Source organism: Telopea speciosissima, chromosome 1 (assembly GCF_018873765.1).
Source record: "Telopea speciosissima isolate NSW1024214 ecotype Mountain lineage chromosome 1, Tspe_v1, whole genome shotgun sequence".
Classification (NCBI taxonomy): Eukaryota; Viridiplantae; Streptophyta; class Magnoliopsida; order Proteales; family Proteaceae; genus Telopea; species Telopea speciosissima.
The window spans coordinates 30,036,811-30,050,998 of NC_057916.1; the positions used below are offsets into that span (position 1 = coordinate 30,036,811).

Here is a 14,188-nt window from a genome sequence, read left to right on the forward strand (position 1 = left end):
TCTGTTGTGTGTGGGTGTGACCCCTGCGTCCCACACAGAAAACATTCTGCCTACAAATATTTTCTTAAAAAATAAAATATATTTTAGGTAACGGTTTGCTATGACATCCGACTCCGTATGCAATGTGCACACTGGCATAGTGTGAATCTGTTACTCATATGTTCCATGCGGAAGGTGAAAGTAATAATTCCACATCGATTCAACAAAAAAAAAAAGAATAATCCACATTGGAAGTGAGTCGGATCAGAATAGTAAAGGGGAAAAATAAGTAAGCAGGGAAGGTGTCTTTGATGGGCCTTAGTAAGAAATCTGAGGCCCATAAACATGGTGGCGCAGGCCCATTGTGATTCTCTTGACTTGATGGATACATACGAAACGGCGAGAATATTGATTACTTTGGCGACCCTTTCATGAAAAATGTATCAACCACGGCGCGCCTCTTCTCTTGTCCTTTACACTGTTGCCACCACAGCAGATTCTCCCTTCAATATTTTATTACTATTTCCCCCCCTGTCTCTCTCTCTTCCCCATTTCCTTTATACATGCACTGTGAAGGCTTTTTATGATTCCCGACTAAAACCAGCACGTATCCTCTGCTGCTGGTTTCTTATTTTCTTATCTAACTTTCCTTTCCTTCGTTCGTTGTATCTTTGCTAACGATTCGTAGCATGTCTTTCAGAGGAGGGGTAAGATTTTAATCCCTTTTTTCCCGTTAATCATCTTAGTTTGCTGCCACTGATTCACTGAAAATCGACTTCTTTAGCTTCTGAAACAGTAGGAGATCTTTGTGGAAATTTGGGAGATTATTTATTTTCTGAAACTAAACTATGGTTTGATATGATGTAACTTTGTGAAAACTAGTGCATGCTGTGTTTGAAAGCTCGATCGAGTTGTAGTTTTTATAGTTTTACTTGTATCTGGGTATGTTGGATTTTGATCTCTAAGATGACCAGATCTCGACCAGATCATCGATTCTTTGGCGGTCTTGGACATCAATTTAGAGTCCCCTTCCTCTAGATTTTTTAATTTTCACTGCAACTTAAGTTAATTTCTGCTAAATAGTTGATTTATCGTTCCTCGTTGTGTTCCTATTTTATGATGGAGGACTGACGTTCAATCCTATATGAAGTTTGTGTTTTTCCTCTCCGAATTAGGGTAGATGAGTAGATCTCGATGAATATAATACTTGTTTGCTTCTTATGCCAATGATGTTAGGTGAATGTTAACAAAAAAAATTTGGCTTCGTGCAGTATTTGTTGGCTGTATTAGTGTCAGACTTGTCCTGGGATCTGGTTTCTATTTTTCCCGAGGAAATCATTTCGAATTTGTAATTCTTCGCCCAACCCCTTTCTTCCCTCCAGATTACCTGATATATGGCAAAGATTTTGCCCCCTCTGACCCCCCTCCCCCTTTTTCCCCCTGGTCTCTTAAGCTGCAAAAGTTTATTTTCTGAAGTGGAGATTTTAAAGTTTTCTGTTTATAAAAGAAATTTGTTTATTTTTAAGTCTTAGGTCTGCTTCTGAACAATTTGTTATTAATTCCTAGATAAATTTATTTTGTGGTCATCTCTGTTGCTACAGTGAAACATTAATCTTATGTTTAGCTGCATGATGGATTTAGAGTTACTATGTTCTTGCCCTAAATTGTAGTAAGTATTTATGGATCGGGTTTTGGTTTGCAGGTGAATGCAGCTTCTGGCCTTGGAGTTGCTGATCACAGTAAAAACGCATTTTTGGAACTGAAGAGGAAGAAGGTGCATCGTTATGTGATTTTTAAGATTGATGAAAAGAAAAAGGAAGTTGTGGTTGAGAAGACTGGAGGTCCAGCTGAAAATTATGATGACTTCACAGCAGCGATGCCAGAGAATGACTGCCGATATGCGGTTTATGACTTTGATTTTGTGACCTCTGAGAATTGCCAAATGAGCAAGATCTTCTTCATTGCATGGTTAGCTTCTCCTTTTTGACCTTAAGGCCCATATATCTTGGTGTCTGTTTGTTGCTGACAGTAGAACTGTAGCTCTTTAAAGTCATCAAATCCTGATAAAGTTCTTCATGACTTGGAGTTAAGGGCTTATTTATTCTGTGCCAATCAAAATTCTAGCATTAATGTGTACCATTTGTTCTTTTTGAAGGTTTGGGTTCTTTATATACCCAATGTCTGCTATCAGCTCTAATGTCAATTTTTGCATGAAAATAACTCTCCAGTGTATAAAAGCTTTTAGACTCGAAGGCTTTTTCCAACCTTATTCTATTCTTTTCTTACGTAGTTACATTGCCTTCTGCTTGTTGAGCAGTGGCATCTAGGTTGTTTGCAGTGAGCATAATTATCTGACATAATAGTGTGCTTCCTGTTATATTATTATCTCCTTGTGTGACCAATTAACTTCATGAAGCTGCTTCTTTGTGCTTTCCTTGATGCATAATTTCAATATATATTTATTGTTTATTTTTGGTGAGAGATTAGATGTTCAACAGTGTGATTATCGCAGTCCTTGTGTAGTTCTTTCCACAATCCTAGAAGGTTAAAATTCAGAAGAAATATTTTATGCATGGTCTTCTAAACCTGGATTTTGGAAGACAAGAATGAGCTTACAGTTTCATAATATTTAAAGTTGGAAAACACATCATTTCTTTCATGGATTATCCTTTGACTGTGGATATAATCTTTTTTAAGGGATGGGAATTTCTAAAATAGGTTTTATTGCCCTAAATATAAGTTTCTCCTGTGGTCTTGATGTGTACATACCATTTTCTTAAGTTGCTACTGCTCATTATTTTGTCCTTAACTTCTACTCCACTTCCTATATTATTGAACAGTTCAAGTAAGAGAGGCACTAACTTTTTCATACAGCTATGCAGGTGTATGAGTGGGTTAGGTTAAATGACTTCTGACTGTCACATCTCCATTGGTGAGGAACTACAGCAGTCTGCTAATTGTCATGGTCTACTTGGTCACTTAACTTTTTGATAGTCTGGAGAGCAAGAGGGAGTGATTTAAGTGGATCGGTAGGTTATCCTTTGTCCAGGATATGTATATGGTCACAAAGTTTCTGGTCAGCATAAAATTGGCTTTGTGATTCTAGTCTAGTTTGGATGAATAGGTGGTGTTGTGGTGAATTTGTGACGGAAAACAAGGTTCTTTGATGCCCAACTTGTATTTTCAGGATGTGACTACTAAGAGTTGCCTTGTTGGTTAGCTAGGAGGTCCACATCCTGAGGAGGTGAATAATCTCATCCTCTGAATAGCTGACCCCAAGAAAGTCTTTTTGATTTGTTGGATCATTGTCCACCCTATAACCAACTGCTCTTGAAATTGGTAATGAGATATTAGAGGTGATCCTATCAAGAAAGTTTTGGTTCTATAAGGAAGGTGCTTTTTGGGTCCAACGGAGTGCACGTTAAGTTCTATCTAACACCAAAATCTTCAAGGTTGAAGTTCTGCCATTGAGATTTCTTGGATTTCTCCGTGCAAGAAAGGTTCTTGTTGGGTTTTGCCACTTTTTAAGCAGCTAAAAACTGTCCTGATCCATGTATCGAGTAATATGAGAAATTTTAATCATGGGATATAGGCTACCAGTGGCACATATCCTGCGATGAACTAGGTTTATAAGATTGATGTGTTTTCAGGAATTTTACTTGGACATTAGAATAGAGTCAATTAAATCAATAGATTCAGATTCTAGAATATGGGTTTTTTAGACCTTTTAAATAAACATTTCTCAAGTTTGTTATACTCTCCTTTTACTTCCTTTTGACTAGCTGAAGGATCAGACTTTCTTATATAGAAGATTTACTACTCATTGAACTAAACGCCTAGATCAGATGACATAGTAGAGGATTACTTCTATTAGTTTTGTGCCTATTTGGTGCTTTGTCTCATCTTCTGTGTCCAATAAAATTTGTTTTCATTGAGTAGAAAAATAGGTGAGGGGTGGGGGGAGGGAGGCTTGTATGACGTGTAGATCTTTGTCTAAAATCACTGATTCTCTTGTCCTGGAAGATTGGCCTATAAGGATGCTGAGAGCTCGCTTCTGGACTGACCATATTGTTTAACTGCACCTTTCAGTTTGTGGTCTTCTTTTGATAGGTTCAATTCCTGCTATCTTCTGTTGGAATTTCTTGTTACTGGGTTCCCAGTGTCCATGAATTAGTGCTCGTGTTGTTAAATGTCAGACTAAAATAACCAAAGAATGATCTGCTTTAATATGTTTTCTAGGAATAGAGAACTTGCTTTGACCAATTTTATTCTGCTTACTCCATTTAATTGTGTGATATACAAACTGGGCAGGTCACCCTCAATTTCACGGATCCGGTCCAAGATGCTGTATGCCACTTCCAAGGACAGGTTCAGGAGAGAGCTTGATGGCATCCACTATGAGATTCAGGCTACTGACCCTACTGAAATGGATCTTGAAGTGATCAGAGACCGTGCACACTGAGCATTTCTTTTGGTTCAAAGGGTTTTGCATCAAACACCAGCTAGGCTAGCTGAGCTTTTGCTGGTCAAAAAGGATAAGGGCCTTCCCTGCTTAACTTAGTTACTAATATGTGCAGTTCTGTTTCTGACGTTGGACATATGGCTTTATAGTTAAATAAATCAGAACCTGGGAAGGCTGATAGGGTTGGAGGAAGCCCTTGTCTAGACATTGAGCGCTGGGAACTCTTGGCTTTCTTTTAATCATGATGCTTCTCAGATTCAGTTGGGATTTGGTGGATATTGGTAATTGGCTCTAAAGTATATATTATATATGAAATGGGTGTTAGTCGCACTTGTCTTGTTTTTTAACTTCATTAGTTTTCAGCTTTCGTTTCTCTTTGCAAGAGTATAATGGTCTTCGTCCTGGATTAACCTGGCTAAGTTCACAAAATGCTGCATGGAGTAGGCACAATATAACTCTATTGTATCCATCTCAAAAGAACATATGTAAGGACTGGAGACGGGTGATCCATATACGGGAAGATGAAAGTGTGTCAATCGGTCCTGGATTTGGTTCGGTTTAGAGAGGTTTAGAGAGGTTTGGTGTGATCAATAAAACATGAAACCATGCGATTCAAAAAAGGGTTGTGTAGAAATCGACTGAAATTGGGTTCAGGTGCTGTTCATTCCGTCTTATTTCTCAAACAAAGTCTCTCGTCCACCTTCAGAAGGTCTTCTATTAAGACCTGAATGCCTCGTGGATAAAGGATTACAGTAGAGATAAAAAATGAGTCAACTCATCCTACATATCACAGATATAGCCCTTCTTGTCAAAGAATCAGTTAGGTTGTTGAACTCCCAACGAATAAGAAATTATATGATTCAAAGAAAGACTACGAATAAGAAATTATATGATTCAAAGAAAGACTTCAACTATAAGATGTCCTCAAGAATGGGTTTGTAGAAGACTCAGAACCTCCTCAATGGCTTCATCTATATCCCTTGTCCAGTTGTTCCCTTAATTCTTAAATCACCAATGTCTTCATTTTCTCTTTTTTACTGTATACCATCTCAGATCCCACAAAAATTACTTCTGATGTTTTTTTTTTTCTATCCTCTTTGACACATTCTTAGGCATTCTCACTGATTATATAATATGTAGTAAATTGGAGAAGGACAATCTTAATCACAGAATAAGATAATATTACTTTTATGACCATAGTTAGTCGAGAACAACAATAAAACGTACATAGATACATACGGTCATTAAATGGATTAGATATCAATAATATTTTTCAATAATCCGATGCAATAAAATACATACGGCAATGATATACGTGTTTAATACGGGTTTTTTGAGAACAAAAATCCGGGCATATGTTTACTATGTAACACATGTATTTAGGATTTTAAGCAAAAAATAGTACTTAAAAAGGCCTCTCTGTAGTTGCTTCAAATCAATCATGTAAGTGATCATATAACGAGTATTCCTGCACAACCACACAAAAGAAAAGAACCCTCAGAAAATTCAAATCAACCCAAACAATTTAAGGGAGAATGGCACAAGCTACGCAAAGACACATAGGGGTGGGTTGCCCCCCCTGAGTGGCAGGTCCATATGTCTGGGTGCAGCCTGCACTGCGGCACAGAGAACATGAGCCCATAATTTAAATAATTTTATTCTTTATTTATTATTATATATTGTCTCATTGTCAACAAAACCGTTATTATAACGTTTCATAAATCGAGCCTAGCAGAAGACATGATTTGTTTAATCTACAAGCATGTTAAAAATTCAATGGTCCACAAATCCTCTACTGTCAAGCTGCCCGACAAGACCCTACTGCCAAGACACAACAAGGCGGTAAATGACCGCCTTACCCCTGATCGTCTTACCCCAGAGGTAAGGCGGTCATTTACCGCCTTGCTGTGGCTTGGCAGTAAAGTCCTATTGGGCCACTCGGCATTAGAGGATCCAAATTGAGAATGGGTCTTGCGTTGGGTTATCCCTTTCTCTTGATCTTTCACCGCCACAACTGTCAAGACCAGACCGTGATTAGGAGGATTTTCTTCTTCTTTTTCTTCTCTATTTAATGCACATATTGGAAACTGAAAGATGGCTGTGCCACAATAGAAGCATTGGGGCTTTGAACCAGGTTTTAGTGCACGGTATCGGAATGGATAACGGCAACACGTAAAATCGATATGATACTGATACATTAGTTTGGATTGGTTGTATCAGACAAAATTACCCTTGAATTTCCTTAAAAATTAGTTTTCTGACCATTTTACCCCTTGTCCGTATCGTGTTACCGATACGATATAGGTGTCGGTGACTAGCAAAACTGGTACGTATCGCCTGTATCAGGTGATACGATACCGATACTTAGAACCAGGCTTTGAACTATTAAGGAGGCTTTCAACAGTTGATTTTGATAGGATTTGCAATGAGAAATCTATTGAAAGTGTGTCCATCAAATTCATATTTATATAATTTAGTTTGCATGATTTTACAATGGGCCTTGGTAGTTTTTAATCTAAATCTGTTCATGATTAGGGACAAGACTAGACATTCTGTGTATATGGTCACCACATTGTGTGTGCCTAAGAATGAAGATTCTAGGGTATAAGTGTGAGTGTACATATAATATGTACATTGAATCAAAGTATACGAGCATTTCACATTTGCATTACTGTCAGTTGAATTGGAATTAATAGATTCTCGTATGTAGTGGACGGATGGTACTTTGACTTGAGGGGTCTTTACGATGCGGTTACTCATTGTGAGTTTTGACGCACCTACAGTTGAGTTTAAAAAACATGAAACATGAGAGCATAAGTCATAAAGACTCACCCCAATTTAAGAAATGTCCAGACTAGGTTTGAGTCCGTTGAGTTTTAATTGGTTTGATGTTTTTGCTTGAATCATGTGAAACTCAATGAGTCTGTTTTTTTTTTAATTAGACCATTTTTTATTCATGGATCATAAGTTTTGTTTAAAACTAAACAAAACCATATAATTTTTATTTGTTATTTTCAAAACTTTTTTTTTTTTTTACTTGCCAAGCATCAGACTCTTACTCCCTCCTCATTTGAAGAATTAAAAAAAATAAAAATAAAAAATAAAAAATAATAATCTCGACGGAGTTGGAAATTTGGAATCACCCATGTCTCCCAATTTTGAAAAAGAGAGTGCAAAATCTTGGTTTCCCAACTATGATCCCGAGATTACAAACAAACAAAAAAAAAAAAAACACTATGATCCCGAAAAGGCGAGAACTATATTCATGGTCTACCACAATAAAGTGACCAAACTGAAGCAAAGGCCTTTGAAATTTGGCCGATTTGGGTTCCATAATCTCCTTTTTGCCTTTATTCTCTTTTGTGCTTTTGTATACCCCCAATGTCCCGTGTGGAATCTATTGACATGGGCTTGGCCTGTCTCTCTCTCCAACAATATTATTTATTGGGAAAAAGAAAGTTACCTGGTCACGTGCACTGCATGGCCTCTGTATTCAGGACCATCACAACTTATGATTAGATGCCTCATGTGATTAGGTAGCGTTCTTTCTCCCACATCTATCATAGGAAAAGAAAATGCTATCTAGACGCATGCGATGCACTACCCCTACACCCAGACACAAGGTGGGCGAAATGATTGCCGTGCCCCAAAAAATTCCATCTTTCCATTGGGATGTAGCGATCATTTCGCCCGACTTTTCACTTTCCTTCCCATCAATTTTCCTTGCAACCAAATAAAACCTATTGTTATTGATAATGTTTTTTTTTTTGGGAGAAAAAAAACATATTTGTTTTATCTATTTTAATAGCAAAACCACACTGTTTTTTTAGGAAAAGGAAATTAAGTTAACTAAAGGAAAAGAGAAATTTTGCCTTTCCCTTGAGGCAAACTGAGCCACCTTAATTGGCTTAGAAGGCATATATGATTTTTTGATCTTTTATTCATAAATAAATTAAAGTTAAAGAGATGAAGCAAGGGAGAACTTGTTAATTGCTCATGGTTGGATTTATGGAAGGTTAGAAATAATTGCCTTTTTATTTTTTTAGTCTTAGTTAGAAGAAGAATCAAACTAAGTTCACAAGTAGAACTATATGATGGGTTTGATGAAGTTTATTTTTATTTTTTTTTTTTTTACAATCTATCCTGTTTTTCAAAGTTATTAGGAGCATAATTACTAAACTTTTAGGGTTCCTTTCATTGCAGGTGAAAGTAATAAAAGGTAAGTAAATTATAAGAAGTTAAAAGAAAAAAAAAAACAGAAAATTTTATAAAATAGTAGCATATTTAATAATTATATATTTTCAGACATACTTTTATTTTTCAAATCAAAGCTATTTGATTGCCAAATGAAGTTAAATTTAATAATTAAATTTTATAATATTTGGATGTTAATAATAATTAGTTTGCACAAAAAAGTTAATAGTAAGGGATTATAAGAAAGAGAATGTTCCTAACATAGTGTGGGGAATATTCCACATAAAACCAGTAGATCATCATCATCCATCACCCCCATTAGCCCATATGATCTAGATAAGAGAGAAAATTAAAAAATAAAAAATAAAAAAATCCATGTGACTTTGAGAGAGGAGATAGTACAGTAATGTCTCTTTTATAAAAACTTTTATTTTAGGTTTATGTTAACATCATATACCTTCTTACCAAAAAAAAACAAAAAAAAGTTAACATCATGTACCTTCAAAAGTCCAAACCAGAGCTTTAGGGAGAGTTTAGTAGAGCTTCAATCAGCCAATCAGGTGGTCCCTGTGAAATTGTGGGGCACCCACCAGCCTATCAGTTTTTGGGGCTTTGGTTTATCCAACTTAGTAGTTTTGGTCATTTGGGTTCTTCAAACAGTTCTTTCTTATCCAACTTGGAGAAGTTAGTCTTATAATAGCTTTTCTCTGTTCCAAGAGGTTTTCATTATTTACACAAATGATTTGGGGAAATTCAGTGGGAAGCGTTATTGAGATTTGGCTCTGTGAATTGACTCTTAGCTTACTTAAACTGTGAATTTGTTGGTATGGGTAGCAGTTCTAAGACAATTATTTGGTTCAGAAGGGATCTCAGGATTGAGGACAATCCTGCTTTAGCTGCAGCTGCTAGGGATGGGTCAGTCCTTCCTGTATACATATGGTGTCCCGGAGAAGAAAAGCAGTTCTATCCTGGTCGAGTATCAAGGTGGTGGCTGAAGCAGTCCCTTGCCCACTTGGATCAGTCTTTGAGATCTCTTGGCGCCTCACTCGTGTTGATCAAAGCTGAAAGCACTTTTGCTGCCCTTTTGCAGTGCATAGATGCTGTTGGGGCGACCAAAGTCGTCTATAACAATCTCTACGGTTTGCTTTCATTCCTATGCATTATGTTGATTCTGTTCTTGATTCGCTAGGATGGGTTCCACTTTTCATGACGTTCTTCAGATCTTTGATTTTAAATTCATGTCTAAAGGAGTATATGGTAGGGTGTGAAAAGCCTCGGTACACTTTATAATCTCTTAAAGAGTATTCTCATCTGCAGGCAATTTGCATCCTATTTGAAACATGTGGAGGATCGATGATCATATTTCCTAGCTGTGATAAAGTATCAAAATCTTTATTTCCAAGAAATGACAAAGCATGAAAAAAGAAAAAGTTAACACAAGTCAACCTATAAAAGGTACAAGTCACAAAAGGGAAAATAGTAGAGCACCCAGTAGACCATCAAAATCCGGTTTTTGATATGTTGACAATTGAAAACATAACAAACTTACCACAAATAAACAAATAAATAAACCGTGAAATGTGAACTAAAGAAAAGAGATCATTGCTGTGCGATTATTACCAATTTATGCATTCTCCTGCCAATGAGCTGCATTGCCCCTCGGGTATGGCAGCAGAAAAATTATGTTGGCCTCATCCAAGTTAAGGATGCAATCAAATAGTGTCTGTGAGCTGTCATACTCCTCATTACTTGAAGGTTATATCATTGAATTGATTGAATCATCTTCTATCTCTTAAAAACAGAGGTAATGTACTGAAAAGATTTTGAACTAGCCAATATCCATGAATGTTCAGTCTAATTGAATTACATATCTACAGAAAGAATTGAGAGGATGAATAGTAGAGCATCTGTGAAGAATGTAACCTGTGGTTAAAAAAGGGTGTTCCCAGTGCACGAGGCTCCTGCTATTGCGGGGTTTTGGGAAGGTCATTATGTATGCAGCCTTACCCCTGTTTTCGCAGAGAGGCTGTTCCAGATGAATGCCTAAAGGAGTGTTTCAACAATTAGAGTTCTAAGATGGTGAAACCTGAAATAGCTAAAGTATGACTAAGCAAGAATAAATTCAAAAGTCAAAACTAGGTGGAATAAATTATGAACTTGTGCCATACATGCCTAATACTTGCTTCAATTTTGATGTTTGAACACATGGACCTCTAGCAGATTTGAATGATTATTTGAGATGTTTAACAATTCGACCACAGCACTAAGAATTAAATTAAGCTACTTGACAGACCAAATGGCTTCCTCAATGAGGGTTCAACTCAGTGTACTATTGTGATGTCTAACATTGCGATCGTTCTCTTTATCTAATTTGAATCGACTGGTAGGTCTTCTTTTATGGCTTCTTGTTGCAGGAACTTTCTTTTTTGACTGTTGATCAATACATAACTAGCTCTAAGTTTATGTCTGTAATTAATGTTGATCTGATGGACACCTAGAAAAAAATTTCAAATCCACAATTGACTTCTTAAGTTTATCAGTGGATGTTGTGTTTGTTTTAAGTAAATTTTTTTTTGCCATGAGTTTTATTTTTTATTTTTTTGGGGTCTCAGATCCAATTTCTCTGGCCCGTGATCACGATGTCAAACAGAAGCTGGTAGAGTGTGGAATTTCTGTGCAGAGCTTTAACGGAGATTTGTTGTATGAACCATGGGAAGTGCATGATGAGAAGGGCCAAGCCTTTACAACCTTCAATGAATACTGGGATAAGTGCTTGCATGAGCCATTTGAATCTGCCTTGCTTCTTCCTCCATGGCGATTGGTACCTCCTGCAGGTCTGTTACAGACTTTTGGCCAAAGTACAAGGCTATCTACTATCCTGACTGGTTGAGAAATGCATTCTAGTTAATTTGAGATACATTATGAATGAAAATAGAGAATGCAAGAATGAGATACCCTGTGTTGATTAGAATGTAGGTCCTTGTTGGGCCTTATACTTGTTCCATGACTAGTTATGAACAGTGTGTGATTGTAGGCTTATTCTCATTTATCTACGGAAAAGGGTAGCAGAATGGGAAACATATAGTGACTTGCAATGGAGTGCCCTAAAATACGGTCAAATTAGTTATGACTACATGACAAAGGATATTCAGCTTAAAGTATTCTTATTTTTCTATAGCAGGAATAATTGAAAGCTGTTCGATTGAGGAACTGGGTCTTGAAGATGAATCAGAAAAGTCTAGCAATGCTTTACTAGGAAGAGGATGGTCCCCTGGTTGGATGAGTGCTGATAAAGCCCTCAATGAATTTGTTGATCGACATCTGCTTAACTACTACATAAATAGGCAGAAGGTGGAAGGGACCTCAACATCACTCTTGTCCCCACATCTTCATTTTGGTGAATTAAGTGTGAGAAAGGTCTTCCAGTGTGCAAGGCTGAAGCAGATTTGTTGGGCAAAAGAGGGCAACTCTGATGGGGAGGAGAGTGTGAGACATTTTCACAGGGCTATTGGTCTCAGAGAATATTCACGTTATCTTTGCTTCAACTTTCCGTTTACTCACGAGCGATCATTGCTTGGAAGTTTGAGATATTTTCCTTGGCGTGCTGATCAGGAAAATTTTAAGGCTTGGAGACAGGGTCGGACTGGTTACCCATTGGTGGATGCAGGAATGAGAGAGCTTTGGGCAACGGGGTGGTTACACAACAGGATTAGAGTTATTGTTTCAAGCTTCTTTGTGAAGTTCCTGCTGCTTCCATGGACATGGGGGATGAAGTACTTCTGGGACACCTTGTTGGATGCTGACTTGGAAAACGACATCCTTGGTTGGCAATATATCTCAGGCAGCTTACCAGATGGTCATGAGCTCAACCGTCTTGACAGCCCAGAGGTACATCGTCTTTTACATATTTTAAGCACTCTTAATGGAGGCAATTTCATTCCAAACTATTATGTTGCTCTCTATTTCAAAATTGAAACTTTAACTCTTAAGAACTTACGAGGGGAAAAAACAGTGATTAGTTGGAGGCAAATTCCACATATGATATGTATTCTCTTGCAAGTGGTTTCTTCTCTTTATCTGTTTCTTAAAATTTACAGATATATTAGTTTGCTGAATAATAAGATACTTCTATAGTCCTATGGCTTAATGCCAGTTGCTTGTCTTTTTCAGCCCTGTTTTATATAGACTGGACCACAGTAGACTTGGTTTTTCCACTTCTGCAGTTTGGCCGAACATTAGAACCGTCCAATCAAACATTTGAACTGGATGGTGCATTGATTACAGATATGTACTAATACATGCGATGAAAATATTTTTTTTGGGTGAATAGCCAAAAGTTTAAAAAAACAATGCGATGAAAATGTTATTTATTAAGAAATTGTAATTCAGAAATGGCTTCTTTTATTGGATAAATAAGTTTTGGGGAGGTGTAACAATGCCATGATTCAAACCCTGGCCTGAGGTACAACAAACCATAAGCTTTACTAGTGCAATGGTGGCACCATCAAAGCATGATTTATCCATTGAGGCAAGCACCTAGAGCTATGGAGAGGATTTGTGATTACATGATGAATTTTTTTATAAAACTAATTTGTTCAACATTTAATGCTTTGTAACTCACATTTTATATTTATATACTCATGATATTGATAACATAATGATGTTACACTTCTGAATGGTTGAACTGTTGATTGTTGCCTCCAAATATGTTAGCATCCATTTTGGTGTTAAAGACTTCACTTGTGGGCAGGGAAGACTTTTCATTCCATGTTTTAGCAAAAGAATGTCTCTAGCTAGTACTTTTTCCCAGCAATTGAATTTTCTCTGTTTCCTTTTATTCTGGGTCACAGGTTCAGGGCTGCAAGTATGATCCAGAGGGTGAATATGTGAGGCGCTGGGTTCCTGAGCTAGCAAGAATACCCACTGAGTGGATTCATCATCCTTGGGATGCTCCAAGAACAGTGCTTAGAGCTGCAGGAGTGGATTTGGGTTTAAACTATCCAATGCCTATTATCAAAATAGATTTTGCTAGAGAGCGCTTAAGTGATGCTATATCTATGATGTGGGAATCAAAAGCAGCTGCAAGGACCACAATGTCAAATGGTACAAATGAAGTTGTTGTTGACAACTCTGATGCTATTGAAAATTTGGAAATTCCAAGGATTATGTTAAAAGAAAGAATTTCCTGCAGTACTAATTCTTCTCATGATCAAAGGGTTCCCTCAATTCAAAATCTAAAGAATGGTCCATCTGAGCGGAAGAGATCCAAATGCTGGGAAGCTGAGGAATCTCTCCACGATAACTTGCAAAGTGTCATCAATCAATCTGATATGTCGAGGACAATTGAAGACTTATGTTCTACTGCTGAATCATCTGCTAAGAAACGAAGCACCAGTGAAAATCAGTCCTCTGTTTCTCATTTTTATTCCACATTATTGAAAAGGGAATCTTTGGATGAGCATGAACTTCCTGCCTCTTCACGACCATTGCATGAACAATTTGACTTGGAAGAAGCTTCAAGCAAAGAAGGTAATCCTGTAAAGAAATATTTGC

The 14,188-nt window shown here is 37.1% G+C and overlaps 2 protein-coding genes and 1 long non-coding RNA gene across 4 annotated transcripts in view; all 3 read left to right on the top strand.

Moving 5' to 3' along the window:
• The first annotated feature begins 575 nt into the window (after nucleotides 1-575).
• LOC122657557 (actin-depolymerizing factor-like) lies at nucleotides 576-4,771 on the top strand. The gene is made up of 3 exons (XM_043852297.1): nucleotides 576-686; nucleotides 1,682-1,947; nucleotides 4,291-4,771. Exons 1-3 carry the CDS (start codon nucleotides 669-671, stop codon nucleotides 4,439-4,441), a joined length of 435 nt encoding a protein of 144 aa, XP_043708232.1. The 5' UTR covers nucleotides 576-668; the 3' UTR covers nucleotides 4,442-4,771.
• On the top strand, nucleotides 2,604-3,352 carry LOC122657565. Its single transcript, XR_006332325.1, has 2 exons — nucleotides 2,604-2,911; nucleotides 2,974-3,352. It is a non-coding gene; the product is annotated as an uncharacterized LOC122657565 (long non-coding RNA).
• A 4,550-nt stretch (nucleotides 4,772-9,321) lies between the features above and the next one.
• LOC122657519 (cryptochrome-1-like) overlaps nucleotides 9,322-14,188 on the top strand; it is a 30,723-nt gene continuing 25,856 nt past the window's right edge. For both annotated transcript variants that reach the window (XM_043852245.1, XM_043852254.1), the window contains exons 1-4: nucleotides 9,322-9,774; nucleotides 11,248-11,469; nucleotides 11,817-12,523; nucleotides 13,486-14,164. In XM_043852245.1, coding sequence (XP_043708180.1) covers nucleotides 9,462-9,774; nucleotides 11,248-11,469; nucleotides 11,817-12,523; nucleotides 13,486-14,164 — 1,921 coding nt within the window. In that variant the 5' untranslated portion in view covers nucleotides 9,322-9,461. The remainder of the gene's footprint in view (nucleotides 9,775-11,247; nucleotides 11,470-11,816; nucleotides 12,524-13,485; nucleotides 14,165-14,188) is intronic.